Source organism: Pelodiscus sinensis, chromosome 1 (assembly GCF_049634645.1).
Source record: "Pelodiscus sinensis isolate JC-2024 chromosome 1, ASM4963464v1, whole genome shotgun sequence".
Taxonomy (NCBI): domain Eukaryota; kingdom Metazoa; phylum Chordata; order Testudines; family Trionychidae; genus Pelodiscus; species Pelodiscus sinensis.
Window position 1 is genome coordinate 42,470,418 of NC_134711.1, and position 18,853 is coordinate 42,489,270.

General features: G+C 43.3%; 1 protein-coding gene across 5 annotated transcripts in view; it reads right to left on the reverse strand.

Moving 5' to 3' along the window:
- Positions 1-4,360: 4,360 nt before the first annotated feature.
- CPED1 (cadherin like and PC-esterase domain containing 1) overlaps positions 4,361-18,853 on the reverse strand; it is a 214,716-nt gene continuing 200,223 nt past the window's right edge. For 4 of the 5 annotated variants that reach the window (XM_075928925.1, XM_075928905.1, XM_075928915.1 and 1 more), the window contains 2 exons: positions 18,340-18,486; positions 4,361-8,783 (listed from right to left, as the gene is read on the reverse strand). In XM_075928925.1, coding sequence (XP_075785040.1) covers positions 8,505-8,783; positions 18,340-18,486 — 426 coding nt within the window. In that variant the 3' untranslated portion in view covers positions 4,361-8,504. The other variant, XM_075928929.1, reaches the window with a different exon arrangement.

An 18,853-nucleotide genomic window follows, 5' to 3' on the forward strand; every position in this document is an offset into this window, starting at 1 on the left:
CTATGCTAGCAGTAGCACTGGTAGCTCTATGTGAGCATTAGCAATAAGGGAAAGTTTTCCCAGACAATCTGCATGGAGGGTCTCAGCAGGAACATGCAGAGAAGGAGACATTATAATGTTGCACTTAAACATGAAGTGAAAAAAAACCTGTCAAAGCTTGGAAAAAAACAATTGTACATATCAGGATGACACAATGTGACATGATAGGGACCACATTTTGTTGATGACATCAGCGTAAATCTGTGGTAAATCAATAGAATTCTGTGCTGGGAATTTCACAGGGTATGTTTCCATGGCAAATCCCCTCTACCGCTGGCACAGTGAGTCTCAGTACCCAGCTCTACAGACTTGGGCTCATGGCTGCCCTAGGGGTATGTCTACATTGCAACACTATTTTAGGATACCGGAGTATCCTGAAATAGCTATCCCACCTCTTCATAGCATGCCCATTGTTTCAGGCTCACTATTCCAACATCCCTGTAAACCTCATGCCACGAGGAGTTAGGGACATTTTGGAATAGCACTTTGTTTCAAATTTGGTGTTCTATAATCAGCACCAAATGATGAAATGAGCTATTTCGAAATAGCATCAAAATAAGATATGTAATTTGCATAGCTTAAATTTGCATATCTTATTTCAAGTTATGGTGCAGTGTAGATACATTGCTAGAGCCCAAGCCTGAATACAGGCAGTCCCCGGGTTACGTACAAGATAGGGACTGTAGGTTTGTTCTTAAGTTGAATCTGTATGTAAGTCGGAACTGGCGTCCAGATTCAGACACTGCTGAAACTGACCGCCAGTTCTGACTTACATACAGAATCAACTTAAGAACCCCAGGCGTCCCCAAGTCAGCTGCTGCTGAAACTGATCAGCAGCTGATTCCAGGAAGCCCGGGGCAGAGCAACTCTGCCTGGGGCTTCCTGTAGTCAGCGCTGGTCAGTTTCAGCAGAAGCTGACTTGGGGACGCCTGGGGCAGAGCAGCTGGGGTGCTGCTGGGTTGCTCCAGTAGCGCCGCTCCTGGTGCTACTGGACCAACCCAGCAGCACCCCATCTGCTCTGCCCCAGGCGTCCTGATTCAGCCGCTGCTGATTCAGCCGGGGCAGAGCAGCTGGGGTGCTGCCGGGTTGGTCCAGTAGTGCCCAGAGCGGGCGCTGCAGGACCAATCAGCAGCGCCCCAGCTGCTCTGCCCCAGAGTCCAAAACAAAAGCCTGGTCTGCTGGGGGGGGGGGGGAGCACACTAGCTGCGCTCCTCCCCCCCCCCCAGCAGACCAGGGACACGGGGAGCAGAGCCGCAGCGGCAGCGGGGTGCCGCGTCTCTGAGGCTTTGCTCTGGCAAAGCCTCAGAGGCGCGGGACCCCGCCGCGGCTGCGGCTTCAGTCCGGGAGCCTGTGGTCTGCTGGGGACGGTCCCCAGCAGACCACAGGCACCCAGATTGAAGCGGTAGCAGCGGCGGTTCCCCGCACCTCTGAGGCTTTGCTCTGGCAAAGCCTCAGAAGCGCGGGAACCCGCCCGGTGCCCCTGGTCTGCTGGAGACGGTCTCCAGCAGACCAGGGGCACCGGAGCAGCTTACGAACGGGGCTTTCTTGCCCCGACTTCCGGGGCGAGAAAGCCCCGTTCGTAAGTGTGGACTCGATGTAAGTCGGATCCGCGTAAGTCGGGGACTGCCTGTATCTCCATAGCTATTTTAAGTGCTATAGTGAGAGTCCTGCAAACCTGAATCTATAGACACAGGCTTTGAGCTTCCCTGCTATAGGAAGACATACCCATAGGAACCACAGATCAGCATGCACTTGATTTTAAATCCAATGGGAGTTAAGGAAATGCCTAAGCTTAAGCTTTAATGCTTTCTGGAATAGAGGCTAGGTGGGGGTTTGGAATTGAGCATATATATTTTAATGGATAGATAGATAGATAATACGAACACTTGCCTTATGCACTGAATTCACTAGAGTTACTCCAGACTACACTGGTAAAAGTGGCAGTAGAATTTAGCTCTATGTCTTCAAGCCTATAGAGAGCTTAAATACATTTGACTGTTTGTGGCAATATCACTACTTTAAATTAATTAAAGCAGCTCCATGTTCCAGACAATGGTACTGCTCCTTTAAATATCGGCCAAACTTCTGCTGTTGGTATCAGTGGAAGCAGGATCATTCCCCAAGAAAATGATGTTTGGAAGCTGAGCTCATCCGATATTTACAAAAAAATCTCTCTGACTCCAACTATATCCTCAAGGCAAAGCAGAAGCATCCCAAGGCTGAGTGATGTCTAGTATGGACCAAAGACTGTGTTACACTCAGAGAAGGTATATTTAAATATGTCAATGAGATGAAAGGAGCCAGATGCAAGCCTCATGGGCAAACAAAGTAAAGGTAAGACTAGATATCTCATGTAAGCCTTCAACAGTCTGATTCTCTGCCAAAGTATGCTGCACCTCATAAAAAATTGCCTTACTCTAAAGACCTCTGGACGGCAGTCAACTTAACGTCATCTGTATCTGCTCCTTCAAAGCATTCTCTTTAGCTCAATGTAAAGTAGAAGAATACAAACTGGCTTTTTTTACCCTAAAGGTAACTGCATGTCCATCACTTCCCATCCAGGCTATGTCTACACTACAGGGCTTTATTGGAAAAAGATACACAAATTGCACTTTTCCGTCTACACTAGGCCAAATTTCAGAAAAAAACCTCTTTTGGAAGAACCTTCTTCCCTGTAGGAGGGAAAATACAGGGCTTCCGAAAGAGCACGTCTATTCTTCCGCAAAAAAAAAAAAGCGGAAGATCAGACACGTTCCCTGGATGCGGCAGAGTTTTTCTGGTATCCCAGAAAACCCCCATGGTCTAGACATAGCCTCAGTAAATGAGTAAATCTATTTTGCTCTGATTTTATTATATATCTTCTCACAGAATATATAACTGGAGAAATGCAACAGGCTTATAGGTAATGGAGTGAAAGAAATTATCTTGAAAATTAACATGTTTAAAAGGCTATCAAGTTATAAAGAAATGGTGTTGGTTGCCTGTTTTAATTTTGTACGCAGCTATTTGAGATACATCCTCTCTGATGGAAGAGGACTCTTACAAGACAATCCTCAGAGCCATCCTGTTCATAAGATGATTCAGAAAGGCCTCCCCAGACTCTGTGCTTTTGGGGCGGTTTGTGGTGGCCATCTCAACCATTCTGTGGATGGGAGGGTCCAGAGGGATTACAGGGCCTGACTTGGGGCAGTCGCAGGGATCTTCCTCCCCTCCCACACTCACTGTGGCAGCAGGAGCAGGAGCAGCCACCCCAGCCCACCCTGCTGCCCTCTTCCAACCAGAAACACTCTGCTTGGGCAGTGGGGCACTCCAGCCCCAGGGTACTTGGCTTTCTGCTGCCACAGAAAAGTGGGGTGCAGCTGGCTGAGAGAGGAATAGGCTGCCCAGATGTTCCAGCTCCTGGCCCCATAATCCCCTGGCTCACATCGCTCAGGGTAAGGGGCAAGAGGGTGGAGCAGGGGTGAGAGGTAGAAGCAGCAGAGGTGGGGCTTGGGAAAGGGGTAGAGCAGAGGTGGGGCAGGATGGAGCAGAGGCAGGGTGGGGGCAGGTTCTGTGGCAGGAGGGTTGCCCTGGGCCCCGTGCCTGGGGCACTGGAGAGGTTGGCCCAGGCCCTGCACCCCTCTAGTAATGGGCTTGACAATACTGAATAAGTAAAATAATACTTTGTGATGTCACATCATTCTTAAGACAGTAATTTGAATGGGCCTAATCAGAAAATCCCAAGGTCCAAAGGCAAAATTCTGAACTTCTGCATGAAATCTAGATAACTTGGTATTATACAAGCTTATGTGGGAGAAAGAATCTTCTCCTTCTAGTTTGTGGGATTCCAGTGCATTATTTCATAGCTCTAGCTAAACTCGCAGTGATGCAGTAGGGGCCATGAGCACTGGTCCCTGTGCCACATGTATTTATATGTGCGCATAGTTGCAGATCTGTTGGCCAAACCACTCCCCTTGTTCCACCCCATACTTTTACTGAGCTTCCATAGTTGTCCTGGAGGGAAGAATTTGACCCTGAATGAGCTTTTCAGCAATGGGCTCTATGTTTGTTAACTCTCCAGAATAAGTAGAAATGTTAAATATTCAGAAAAAAATAACTGAACAATGAAAGACGTATGTTGTACTGTGCACATTCTAGAGCAGGAGATCATTCACAATCAGTGTTAATTCTGAAATACAGTAATGACAAAGATGCATCTTCATTGGCTTTAATGGTTCCAATTTGCAAATGCTGAAGGTGTATGACGAGTGATGGCTCGCTCTGCCTCATCCCAGGTCTTTTTTTCCCCACATCCCTGTAGCTATCTGCAATAAAGAAAAACTTAACTCTGCACCCTTGTTCTTTATTGTGCTTTTCTTTGTATATCTTGAACTCAGACAAATACTGGACACATTTTTATTGGCCACAGGTGACCTGAAGGAACTATTTAAATAAAGGTCACTTTGCAATCCATTCCAACAGTTTTTTACAAATATATAAATATAATATAAAAAAGGATATTTTGAACTTTCTACACATGATAAATATTGAGACAAAGAAATGAAACACAAAGACTATGAAAACACAAACTGAGACACAAAGAATAGAAAATGATCTAGTGGTGAACCTACAGGTGATGAATTGTACATTTGCCAATATCAGTTGCAGCACACTAGAATTAACTTTGGGTTTTTCATCATTCTAGATGATGGTTTTTGAGTTAAAACTCACACATACTTCTAAATTAGTTTCCAGATATGTACAACCAACAAACAAAAAACAAAAGAAACCCCACCAGCATGTGGATTCAAGTGATACCCAAACATCACAAGCAAATGTATAATACATAAGTATACAATTCTTGTAATACAAGACATGATGCTTGATCCTACAAATTGAAATAGTTTCCTTTGGCTTCTGTAGTGGAAAATTAATTTACTGCATTTTAAGGCTGTGTTTCACTAGTGCTCTGATGTTGTGCAGAGCATAAATTACATGATGTGTATACAACAGGATCCTGCAAAATATTGGACACTAGAAAATTTATCTGGGTCAGCAATGTCTCCATATTGGGGTGGGGGGGAGGGTGAGCTTCAGTCATCCACCCTCCCTAAAGGGTGCAGAGGGAGATTCGGGGGAGGGGGGAGGAGCTAGGGATGAAGGGTTCAGTATGCAGACTGTCCCAGAGAGAGGGGACTACCCCAGCAGCTCTTTCTCATTGCAGCAGCTTGGGGCCGGGGAGGAGCACCTCTTCATGGCTGCTGCAGGTACAGTAGACACAGCCAGGGGAGGGGTGCATATCCCCAAGCTGGATCAGGTCCAGGTTTGTCTGCTGCCTCTTCTCCCCAGCCAGAGTGAGGAATACAGAAAACGGTGCTCTTTCCCATAATTTCCTGATGAAGGGGAACAGCTAGCAACATTTCTGTATGAACTGGGGGGAGGGAAAGATTCAGGCTCTCTGTACTCCCTAAAGGGCTCAGGGTTGGGATAGTCCTAGATGGGAGAACAAAGTGTCCCCAGCCAGCCCCTTTCATCTGCCTGGTGATTCTGTCCCTTTTCTGTATGGTTTTCTGGTACAACCAAACCCTTACCTTGTTTTAAGATATGATAAGAGGAAGCTGTATATCGAATTTAGTGTTCCTAGCTCTTACCATTTAGGAGGAGTTCTTGAACAAATAGACAGATAAACTGAAAACACAAACAGACAAACTCTCTAATACATAGTAGATAACCAAATCTGGATACTCTCAACATTTGCAAAATGTCCCTGGCTTAAAATGCAAACGCTTCTGTCACTTCACTGAGGGTACATCTACACAGCAGCCTTATTCCAAAATAACATAGTGTGCATCTATACTACAAGCCTTTATTTCAAAATAATGTTGAGATGGAGGACTTCTTATTCCGCCTCCTATAATGCTCATTTCATGAGGAGTAAGAGAAGTCAAAGGAAGAGTGTTCTTCCTTCAACTTCCTTCAGTGTAGACAGCACCAAAAGCTGAATTAAGCTATTCTGACTTAAGCTACGCAATTGAGGTAGCTGAAGTTGTGTTGCTTAATTCATCTTCAGCCCTTCTGTGTAGACAGATGTGCCCTGAGAAATCTACCAGAGATACAAAGGAAGCCTATAGCCTCTCTTCATATGAAGGATCATGGCAGGAAAAAGCTGATGTATAAATTCCGATATGTCTTCACAGACAACCTAATACATATTTCCTTCTTGTGGGAAGGATGTATCACAATATGTAAGTAGCTAGGAATATGTGATGCCAGATATGTGGAGCTCAAAAATTCATAGGTAATCCCAGATTTAGTCTCATGAATCTCTAGTTTAGGGCCACCTGTGAATAGTGGCAACTCCTCTGTTTGATTTACAAACTCTCCACTGCAGCAGCATGGCCAACCTATTCTGAGGAGAGTGGGAGCTACACTGGGGGAGCTGCACTGGCCCACCTCCCTGCACAAAAGGAGCATAGAGGGGAGCATGACTCTGGTTGCTCCCATACTTTTGCTTCCTTATACAACATACATTATGAAGGAGCAGAGCATCCTGACATTGGAATCTAATTTAAAAAAAAAATGCCTTACATCGCATGGTGCTTTTAGCCATATAAACCTGCATCACATTCTCTTAAATCATGTGCAATTGTGACCAAAGATATCAGGCACTAGTTTTTTTTTTAAAAAATATTGGTTAATAGTCACAGTTTTACAGTCAATCTTTCAGTCCTTGTATCCATGCAGTGGGAATTTTTTCTGAACAATTATTTCAGGATTGGCCTCTTAGGCATCAGACATCTTATGTAAATTCAGAAAGAGGGGAATTCATATATGGGGAAAGTACTTGCTAGACTTATTGGCCCTCAGTCAAAAAAGCACTTAAACATAGCTAACACAGTTTATCAATACAAATATTTTCCTGAATCATGTTAATAAATAAATACATGCTAAGATACTCATCTATCCATGTTGGACAGGATAGTTATATTCAGCCTCTCTTCTAACTGTCTCTTGGATTTTTCTGGGAGATTTCATAGGACAGATTAGACAACCATCTATCAACAATGATCTTGATCCAGATGGGGCTTATTCCTGCCATGAGTTAAGGGGACTGGACTTGATGACCTCTCAAGGTCCCTTCAGTTCTGGTGTTGTATGATTCTATGATTTAGAACATGAAGAAAAATAATGCAAACTCTCCTTTTCATTATAAGTTAAAACATTATCTTCTGCAGTCAGACATGGATGAAACTGTGTGCACTAGCTGTAAACACTACAATTAAGAGTTGGTACTACAGATAAAATGGTAATAGTTGCCTTTGCAACACGAGAGACAAGCATTGAAATAGAAATATTCCTATATTGCTAAGGAAGGGGAACACCTCAGTATGTAACAAAACTCTATACAATGGAATGGAATGTCTCTTTATATAATACTTTTATAGCGCATATCTATAAATCAGTGTTTCTTAAAGTGGTCCATATACCCACTCTGAGAAAGCTGCTACCGGGCTACTCTAGTTTGTTTACTTCTTGGATCCACAGCCACGGAGCCTCATGACTCCCATTGGTTGCAGTTCACTGTTTGCAGCCAAGGGGAACCATGTGAAGCAGTGTGACCCGGACCGCTGCTTCCTGCAGCTCCCTGAGACTACAAACAGCAAACTGCATCCAATGGAAGCCATGAAGTTCTGTGGCTGCGGAGCCAGTAAGTAAACAAACAGGAACGGTCCAGTAGCAGCTCTGTCAGAGTGGGTCCATGGACCACTTTGAGAAATACTGCTATAAACAGATACATCTATTTATTGCTTAAAAAAATAAAGCAGCCCTCTTCGAACACTTCAAGGCTGTGTCTACATTGGCACCCTTTTCCGGAAAAGGGATGCTAATGAGACTCTTCAGAATTGCAAATGCCGCAGGGGATTTAAATATCCCCCGCAGAATTTGTATGAACATGGCTGCCGCTTTTTTCCGGCTCGGGGTTTTGCCGGAGAAAAGTGCCAGTCTAGACAGGATCTTGCGGAAAATAAAGCCTTTATTTATATAAATAGACTGGCTCTTTTCTGCGGCAAAACCCCGAGCCAGAAAAAAGCGGCATCTATGTTAATGCAAATGCCGCGGGGGATATTTAAATCCCCCGCGGCATTTGCAATTCCGAAGTGTCTCATTAGCATCCCTTTTCCGGAAAAGGGTGTCAATGTAGACACAGCCCAAGTGTATATCTTTCTCTTTTTACTGTCACAATACACAGTTATTTGACCTAAAATTGTTCTTGTCAGCAATACTTCAAGTAATCCCCCTCCTTTTTTTGTTTTTTTGTTTTTGTTTGCATCCATCCATCTTTCCTTTCTAAAACCTATGATCCAAAGGGTCAGATCTTGATGTCATAAAGCTTCAGGAAATGTGTCACGTGTCTTAAGTGGCATTGATGTGTGTGCAACTATTCAGAGAAGTATATAAATATATATAATATGGTCCTTGGATTGTCATTCAAGAAAATGGGAAGTCTCCCATTCGAAAACTTCATCTGATACAGGCTTTGAGTCAGTAGCCTTGCTTTTACTTGCACAGATCCTGCTGAGAAGGATTTCAGAATAGACTTGATTTATTGGACCTCTGACATGATACGGTGACTGAGAATTCATTGCATTGTCTTGCAGCTGTGAGAGTTTGCTTTGGCTGTTGAAATATTTCCCCCGAGCATAGGGCCTTGATAGCTTCATTGTTAAGGGAGGACTTTCATTGGTCGTTTTGGATTTCACCACCTGCAAAGGAAGAGTGACATTTATGAATGTCTTCTCTGTGCACCTAAAAGGACATGAGTCTGATTATCCTGTCAGCTGCATGTGTGCAACTTATGGGGTAATCAGACCGTGATTCTTTAAAGACCAGACTCTGATATCATAACTCACAGTGAGGGGGACCTTACCCTGCAGCTGGCCAAATTCCCTATAGTGAGCCTAGATGTGGTACAATCAGCAGATCAGGTACTAGTCAATCTGGCCCTTGCTGATTAAGGAATCCAAAATGCTTAAACAAACTGAATTCATCTTGTTGATGCTGGTAGCCCTTTCAACACAGTACATTTTAGATTCTCTTAACCAGAGATAGCCAAACTTAGACCTCCAAATTCAAACTTCACAGCCCATCTACAGTGGGCCAGATTAATCATTGAATACCCTTAAACTGTGGGTAATTCAGATCCAGATCAGTATCTGAACTACATAGCTCAGGTCCATCTCCAATCCTAGTACTTGAGGCACAGATCTTCTTTGTAGGCTGGCCCAGTAGATCCCAGATCAGACTCCTTGCTCTTTGGATTAGAATAGTCTGGGATTGCTCTGGAACTGGCGTGTTTAGCCTGTGTCAGGATGAGAGATCTAAATAGCTTAGAATGGAAGCTCTTTGGTGCAAAGACCATCTATTTGTCCTGGGTTTGTTTAGCACCGAACACAATGGAACTTCAGTCCATAGCTAGTGCTTCTAGGTGCAATGGTAATACAAATAAACAACCATCACCATGACAACCACTACCGCCAGCACTCCACAGCTGCAGACAAGCTAGCTTAAACGTTAAGGTAGGGGGCTGGTTCCTTCATTGGCAAGATAGGTCATCTTAAAGCAAGATCCAGCAGGGGGAAAAAAAGCAGAAAATTGACAGGATTCAAGAGGGTTTCTGCATTCCCAAAGTGACACAGAGCTATGCTGCAGAATTTCTGGGCCTACATTATGTTACTTAGAAAAGAAAAAGTAAACAAGTGTCAGAAAAGGGTTCTCGGGCAAAACAGTATTCATCTGAAATAATTACTAGCCCTTTCACTGAGTTTAGTTCTAGAAATGAAAGATTTAATGGTGTGATTTGATAGAAGAGAGCCCCGAGTTGCTAATCTGCTTAAAAATAAAGAAGAAATCACACGTGGTGTCGTTTTAATGATCCACAGCCTTACTGTTGTATGCAACAATATACACACTTGGCTAGGGACAATATTCATGCTTATATATGTGATTCATGCAGTTCTGTAAAATGAAATATGCTTAGAATCATGTATTAGACACTTGCAACCAATGTTTGTAATTAACCAAGGTCATAATACATGTATAGCAGCAACGTTCACAAAACAAAATGTGAAGAGAGAGAGAACATGTTTAAATTGTAAAGGCTGAGCAAGGTCAGTGGCTTAGTTTGTAAAAGAGCAAGGAGCATGCATTTAGGACACTAATATATTCTAAGACCTATTTGACACAGCAAAGCCAACAGAAGCAATTTGTTTTATGCTATTCCTGTAGAAATTCATTTTTCTAAATTAGTGCCTTAGATCAAGTAAGTATTCTGAAATTATGTTACCTTGAACCAAGCACCCAAACTGCATTCCAGATGAGAGCAATTTCCAAGGAATGCAATTTAGTGTTCATCTTGCAGTTAGTCACTGATTAAGATACCAAAATACAACTGCTGCCAGTTTCTATGTAGTATACATTATTCCACTACCACTAAGTTATGGAATAAATCTACATCAGTCCTAGCTGTCATGAAGGTGTATTTTTGTGTTCGGACCATCTGCTCCCTTCCTAAGCATGTTGAAAGGAACAAGGTAGTTAAAGCTCAGTTTGCAGATATGCCTTGGGCCCCTGAAATTAACAGTGGCTATAGACTGGCAGGGACAAGAGGTGCAAGATTCAGAGCCCTCATTGCAGAAGACCAAACTAATCACATGGACAGATTCTTTTTTTCCAGTTGTTCCCAGCTTCCTCCCAAGTCACAGCAGGGCTTGTAGCCATGATGCAATAGGTTTTCGGGCCATATCTCTGCGCTGTGGCTTCTTGGAAGGATCAGCGATGTTAACAGGAATTCTAGGTGCACTGCAAATCCAAGGATTAGGTCCTTGGTTTGCCCAGCAGGTGTAAATAGGGATTAAAGGTGAAATATAAGCCATTTCTCTTACTCAAAATTCACAAAGTGGGCAGCCTTCTATTCTCAGCTTACTAGAGCCTTAGTAGAGTTAAGAATTGGGAGTCATGGGGTGTGGACATGAGGTTTAGGAGTCATGTGAAGTGACAAAATGAAAGTACCAAGCAGTGGAATAATCCCTCGGATGGTTTCCTACAGTATGGAAAAGTCTGGACAAGGTTGTGTCGGTCCTCCAAGGGAAAATGCCATTTTCATAGTGCAATCTGCTTATGAACTTCCTGATACTCCCTCCTCCCTATCCCATTGCCATTATGCAAAAATGAACAGAGGCCAAGATTGTTAAAACTAATGAGGTACAAAATTATTCAGAAGGTCTCTGTGGACTTTACTCAGTGATCTAGACTATTTCTTGGTGGCTAGTGGACTACATATCATGCACCTCCTGGGTATACTTCTCCTGTTCCAGTCATAAAGGCCCCTTAGCATCAATAACAAGATTTTTAAAATAAAAACAAAGCCAAATTCCACCTTGATTTACACCTAATTCAGCTATGCAGTTCATTAGAGTTTCCAGATGAAAATCATGGCTGAATTTAATCCATAATGCTAATTTGCATTTGAGCTCACCCATGTATTTACAAACAACAAACAAACCAACCCCTCACATCTTCCACCGCATACTGCACCAAGCAGACCAAGTATTTCATCCAGATATTCCCCGTTCCAGGTTATTTAGCCGGCGTTGCTCGGGTCATGTGCACTCCCCAGCCCGAGTGAGAAATGTAACAAACTGCGTTCTTCTCCTCATTCTCTGATGAGGGGGAACAGGCAGCAATGTCCTCATATGAATCTGGGGGGGGGGGGGGCAACTTCAGTCACCCTCTCTCTCTACAGGGCACTGTGGGAAGGGAAGTTTGGGCCTGGGGCAGTCCTGGACAAGGAGTGGGGGCACCCCAAGCCAGCCACTTTCACCTGCCTGCTGATTCTGTCTCTTTTCTGTATGGTTTTATGAACAGCAATCCCATTCCAGGTGCATCCCATTTTCTTAGCACAACCAAACCCTTCCCTGGCTTTAAGTTCTGATAAGAGGAAGCTATATATGAATTTGGTTGTTCTAGCTCCTACTATTTATGGGGCAGGTAGGAAGGAGAATAAGCCTCTATTACAGTGGTCTCCAACACGGTGCCTGCAGGCGCCATGGCACATGCCAGCCCCGGGAGCGCGGCAAATTGGCTGACTACGCCCTGGGTGCGTGGCTATAGGGGGCACCGGCCCTGGGCACTCAGCTATGGGGGGCGCCGGTCCTGGGAGCGCGGCGAATTGGCCACCCGCTCCCCGGGAGCACCGGCCCCGGGAGCACGGCGAATTGGCAGCCTTGCCCCCGGGCACGCAGCTATGGGGAGGAGGGGTGCTGGCTTTGGGCGCACGGCTATGGGGCGGGTGCCGGCCCTGGGCACATGGCTCTGGAGGACACTGGCCCTGGGCTTGCTGCAAATGGGCGGCCCTGCGGCACATAGGGTTGCTGGCCTCAGGCACGTGGCTCATGGGAGTGTGGCATATGCGCGGCCCCGACCCTGGGTGCGCGAGTGTCCCCGCCTTCTGGCGCCCAGCAGGCAAATGGCCACACCCCCTGGTACCTGTCAGCTTCAAATGGTTGGGGACCACTGCTCTATGAGGTTTCTCTGTTTTCCCCCTATCATCTGGGCAGAAAAAGTGGGGAATGGGTAGATTCTTGGCTCCAACCACACAACATCATCCTTGTCACACTGGCTTCACAGGGGTATGTGCTATACTGGATATAGGACTGGTGCTGAACACATCACTCCTGGAAGAAGGGGTGGAATTGGAAGGCAGATTGTGATCTGGAATCACTGTCTGATTCCCTGGCTGCCCCTGGGCCAATGCAGTTATGCACCTCCCTTGCCATGACGGAGCCATAAGGGAGGAGACTGTGTTCTTAAGATAGTGACTCCTTTCCAAGAGTACCTTGATAGCAGCCCGCTCTCATTTAAACCAAGGGATTGCTAGCCGGAGTGTCCTCTGCTGGGTGCAGCACTCATGGATTTCCATGAAATTAAGGTCCAATATCAGTATTTTCTAGCATGAGTCCCAGTCACCTCAGAAAAGTATCAGAGACCAAAATGATCCCAGCATCTTTCTCCTTCAGAAGCACATTGAAGGGCCTATAGGCTGTTGTACTTCAGAGACAGCATCTGCCTCAGTGTAGCCTGAGCAGAAAAATAAGAGCTTGTGGTTTAAAAGGTGACAGAATTTTTATGATGCTACTGATGGGAGGATTAAATAGACTTCATTGGCCACCAAGAAATGGTCAGAGTCACTCAGCAAAAAGCAAAGGAGGTAGACTGATACCATATAAAGGATCTTTAATCTTTGTTTTTCAACCATTGTGACATTATACTCCTGCTTATTTTTAAGCTATTCTTAGGTTTCATTAGCTACTGTCCCCCCCCCCACCCAGAGCAGGAAGCAAGTACAATGAAAGAAACCTTATTTTTTGAGTTGTTTTCTGTGGGACTTTGGGGTTGGAGGAGAAATCATAACTTTTCCAGTATTTCCACACAGCAGAAATCAGCACTTTCACTTGTGGCTTTGTCTGGTCTTCCACTGTAATGGGAGCCCTAGGCACACACCTGATCTGCAGAGAAAGTTTGACCCCTGGGTGAGGATCACATTCAAACAGGTGTCACTTTAACTAAAGGCCAGTTGCATTTATTCTTCTCTCGAGACATTCAGAAGGTGTTCAGGAACCCCTGAAATTTGGAGCCACTGCTATTGATGGCGGACAAATTCCAGAAATCTTGTCAAGTGTGTGCCTGGGCTTGGGATGGGAGGTGAGCTTTAAAACTTACCTAGGATTTTCTCCAAATGAAACATCTTGTAGATTCCTGCATCTAAATGTTGCATCAGGAGTGGTTAGGTCAGAAAGAAACCAGCAGTTTCTTTCTATAAAGTCCCTGAATGCCCTTAGCATTTTGTAATGGCTTTCCTTGAAATCCATGAAGCTGTGTAAATTAATTTGACTCTTGGTTTAAAAAACAAATCACATCTTTTGTTGCATCCTATTTTTCTACATATTTGACTTTTTTTATACCCACCTCTGTTCCGTCTTTGTTTACTTATATTATTGTGGACCTACTACATCTTTAATCTCCTTTTTAATTGTGCAATATAAATAGATCAAACAAAGTTGACTCTTGATTTATGAAAGTTCACAATTTTCAAATGGAAAGTTTTTTCCCCCGTGTGCGATTTTAGTGGAATAAAGAAGTGATTGGAGCCAAGGGGTTACTGATCATCTCTGAATTAACAGTCCTGATTTTCACAGTGGAAATAATTTTGATTTCGAGTAAGGGTCTAGCACATTCAGGGAAATGAGTCGATGACCCAAAGCTCCTTTTATTGCTCAATGTGTTTCCTAAATTCCCAAGAGTAGCAGGGTGAAATGCTTTGAAGTAGCACATAGACATTCACTGAAACGCCTTTAACACTAAATGCCTTGATGGAATGTTCAGACTCTCAGCAGATTAATAATTCAACTCTGGAATCCTGGCACAGACCTCTCATACCAGCAAACTGGCTTCACAGAAACTTTGGTGGGACATTAATGGAATTCTAAGGTACTCTCCTGATGACACAAGTGAACATACTTAAGTCAAGTCTCATACTCAGAACTAACACGCTTAGTTGTGAGGCAGAGGATGCACCTTTATATGATCATCAGGAAGAATGTCTTCTGGTTTCACTTAGAGCAATGCTTGACATCAAAGAAGCACTTCTCCATTTGATATATTTATAACACTAAAAATGCAAATACAAAACTCTATCAGTGCAAAATGTGAAAAGACACAGCAGACACTCAAATATATCTACAAGGAAACCAGAACAACTTTATAAATATCTTGTTTTTCAAATCCCCTGCTTTCTCTGGGTAGGCAGCAGCCTCCAGTTGGTTGTGTGCCTAGTTTCAATAGTGTGCTTCCTTGTTCTTTTTGTATTTAAGTCTCAGGCTGTTGTCTCTGTAGTTTTTTTTTAGAAGATTCCCTTCAAATTCCTAGCCAGAACTCTGGAACAAATGAAGAAACTGACCTCAGCTGCCCCCATCTCATTTTATAAGATGTGTAGTTCGTGCTAGGTCAAGAGTCTAGCTGTTTATTTGGAGATCCCGTTCAGGATAAGCATGTTCAATAATTATTTAATGCTGAGCCTTAGTGTATTAATTCAAACAACAAGAATCAGTATCGTGCCTTGGAGATAACAATCCCTTAAGTGTACTAAACTGCAGAGAACTTTATGCAATTCTCTCTTCCAGTTCTGGGGTTTGCTGGTTTGAACCTGGGGGGAAGGTGGAAGGAACTTGGAGCAACTTCTGGCTGCTCCACATTGCCCCAGATTCTAATGGTCCCTTTGGGGGATTGGAACACAGTGCACTTTGAACATATCCTGACACAAACTCTACCCCAAGGCATACGGTCAGCTGTGCCACACTAAAATGATGCTAATTCACTTGCATCTGGAGTCAGTACAGATGATGCTGGGAAAAATAACTAATTACACTTCTCTGTGGATTCTTTCAGCAGGGCAGGTGGTGTTATGCTACAGATCCCCCAAGTTTTCCAGGGGGCCAGTTTAGTTTTCTGCCAAGAACATCTGTTTAGAATATGAACTATCTGGCTAGGTACCCTCCTCAGCTTGCACCATTCACTCTTTGAGCAGACTGGAAGAGCTTTGGTGGAGGAGAGGCTACAGACCCTTTGTTCAACTGCAGCTACCCATCTGGTGGGCTTTCCAGGGCCTTGTGCCTGTTGCCATCATAAAATGGAATTTAGCCCAGTCAGTGTAAAATATAATAGGGAATCTCTTCAAGTATACAACCAAAGGAGAAAACTAGGGCCAGAAATAAGACTATTTACAAACAGGAGCACAATTATGATACCTCTTCACGACCATCTGCCAGTGCAATTTCTCTGCTTGCTACAGGAAAGTTCTAATCAAACTACATACTCAGAACCACCACTCCCTCAAATAAGAATGTGCAGCAGATTCAGAATGTGTGAAGTTAATAAACCAGTTAAGGAAGACCTGAGATAAATAACTGATAGTTGTGGATGAGCATGGTGATAGTAGGTAGACTGAACAGGTCCAGAAGTAACAAGATAATACAATGCACAGGAGAAAATCTCAAGAGCCTGAGAACAAAGCTCCCCGCCCAGAGAAACCTCTTTCCATTAGTTAGAAGTGTGTTTTCAGAACAGTGCTTTTGTACTTCCACTGTGTTTACATAGGTAGGACCTCCATTTTTAGGGTATTTCTGTTTCATATTTGGACCTAGATTCTTAAAGGTGTATGGGTGCCTAATCCATTGGGAGTTAAGTGCCTAAATACCTTTGAGGCTCTGAACTTTGACCACTATACATCTTCTGTTCCCCTCCTGGTGAGCTAAATGTACCTTCACATGCTAAGAAGCCTTTTCAAGTTTAATTTGGGTCTATTGTTTAGTCGAAACAATAATTAAGAATAAAATTGTTAGGCACGTAGAAGAACATAATTTGTTGAGCAAAAGTCAACATGGTTTCTGTAAAGGGAAATCATGTCTTACTAATCTATTAGAGTTCTTTGAAGGGGTTTACAAACATGAGGACAAGGGGGATCCAGTAGATATAGTATACTTAGATTTTCAGAAATCCTTTGACAAAGTCCATCACCAAAGGCTCTTGTGTAAATTACATTGTCATGGGATAAGAGGGAAGGTCCTTTCATGGATTGAGAACTGGTTAAAAGACAGGAAACACAAGGCAGAAATAAATGATAAATTTTCAGAATGGAGAGGGGTAACTAGTGGTGTCCCTTAAGGGTCAGTCCTAGGACCAATCCTGTTCAATTTATTCATAAATAATCTAGAGAAAGGGGCAAGCAGTGAAGTAGTAAAGTTTGTGGATGATACTAAACTGTTCAAGATAGTCAAGACAGAAGCAGACTGTGAAGAACTTAAAAAAGATCTCACAAAACTAAGTGATTGGGCAACAAAATGGCAAATGAAATTTAATGTGGATAAGTGTAAAATAATGCATGTAGGAAAAAAAATCCCCAACTATACATATAGTATGATGGGGGCTAATTTGGCTACGACAAATCAGGAAAGAGATCTTGGAGTTATCGTGGATAGTTCTCTGAAAACGTCCACACACTGTGCTGCAGCAGTCAAAAAGGCAAATAGAATGTTAGAAATTATTAAGAAAGGGATAGAAAATAAGACACAGAATATCTTACTACTCCTGTATAAAACTATGGTACACCCACATCTTGAGTACTGTGTGGTCTCCTCACCCCAAAAAAGGTATTTTGGCCTTGGAAAGGGTTCAGAAAAGGGCAGCTAAAATGATTAGGGGGTTTGGAACAGGTCCCATATGAAGAGACGCTAAAGCAACTAGGACTTTTCAGTTTGGAAAAGAGGAAACTGAGGGGGGATATGATAGAAAAATAACATATAAAATCATGAGTGGTGTGGAGAGGGTGAATAAATAAAAATTATTCATTAGTTCCCATAATACAAGGACTAGAGGACACAAAATGACATTAATGGGTAGCAGGTTTAAAACTAATAAGCGAAAGTTCTTCTTCACACAGCACATAGTCAACCTGTGGAACTTCTTGCCAGAGGAGACTGTGAAGGCTAGAACTACAGTAAAACTCTAATAGTCCGGCATCCAATAGTCCGGCACTCCTGATAGTCCGACATCAAAATGGCAAGAGCCTAGTGAGTGAGCTTCTGCAAAAAATGAGTCACAAGGTAACAGCGGCAGCAGCTGAACTGAGCAAAAAGGGTAAAAAAAAGGCTGAAAAAAATAAAACATTACAGTATACTGTATACAGTATGTACAATAAAAAGGGTTAAGAACACTTTATATACAGTATATAATGTATACAGTATATATATAAAACCATCTTATAGTACCTCCTGATAGTCCGGCATATCTGATAATCCAGCACCACCTAGGTCCCATAGGTTCTGGATTATCGGAAGTCTACTGTATAACAGAGTTTAAAGAGAAACTAGATAAATTCATGGAGGTTAGGCCAATAAAAGGCTATTAGTCAGGGGGTAGGAATGGTATCCCTGGCCTCTGTTTGTCAGAGGCTCGAGATGGATGGCACAAGACAAATCACTTGGTCATTGTCTTCAGTCCACCTCCTCCGGGGTACTTGGCGTTGGCCACTGTTGGCAGACAGGCTAGTGGGCTAGATGGACCTTTGGTCTTACCCACTAAGGACACTCTTATGTACCCTTGATCTACTACTGCATACTGTGCTGTACATATTTTCACTATAGCATCTGACTGTTTAGACCCCTTTTAAATATTTAAATGAGATCAGTATAAACAATAAATGATTACCTCATGGAAATGACATCCACACTTCCCTTGCAGAAATTCTTTGTAACGTCCCATTGTAATGATGAAAGTATCAACCACTTCATAGCCATACTTTTTTGCAGTCTCCAGAATAACTACATTTTCATTCCATAAATTTTGCACTTCAGCCTACAAAAAATATCATTGTTTATCAGTAGTATTCTGATTTCAATGATAGCAGGATCTGATCCTAAAGTAATGGCCACACTTTATTTTCTATGGCAGCTTATAACAACAGAGTAAAAACTGTATCCATCTGGTACTGTGAATGCCATTGACCTTATTTAGAATAACCATCTGACATGATTAATACATAATTAAAGGGGCAGGTTCTGTAGCACATTCCAATGGCCTTGCAGTATTCTGATGATGCAAAGCAGCCTACGCTGTATTGGCTGCTCAAGCAGGACTCATGCAGAGTAGTCAATGGGATACCTGCCACAATAGTCGCCCCTCTCAGTAGAAAGGGAGACTGAGGAGACCTAAAAGCCAGACC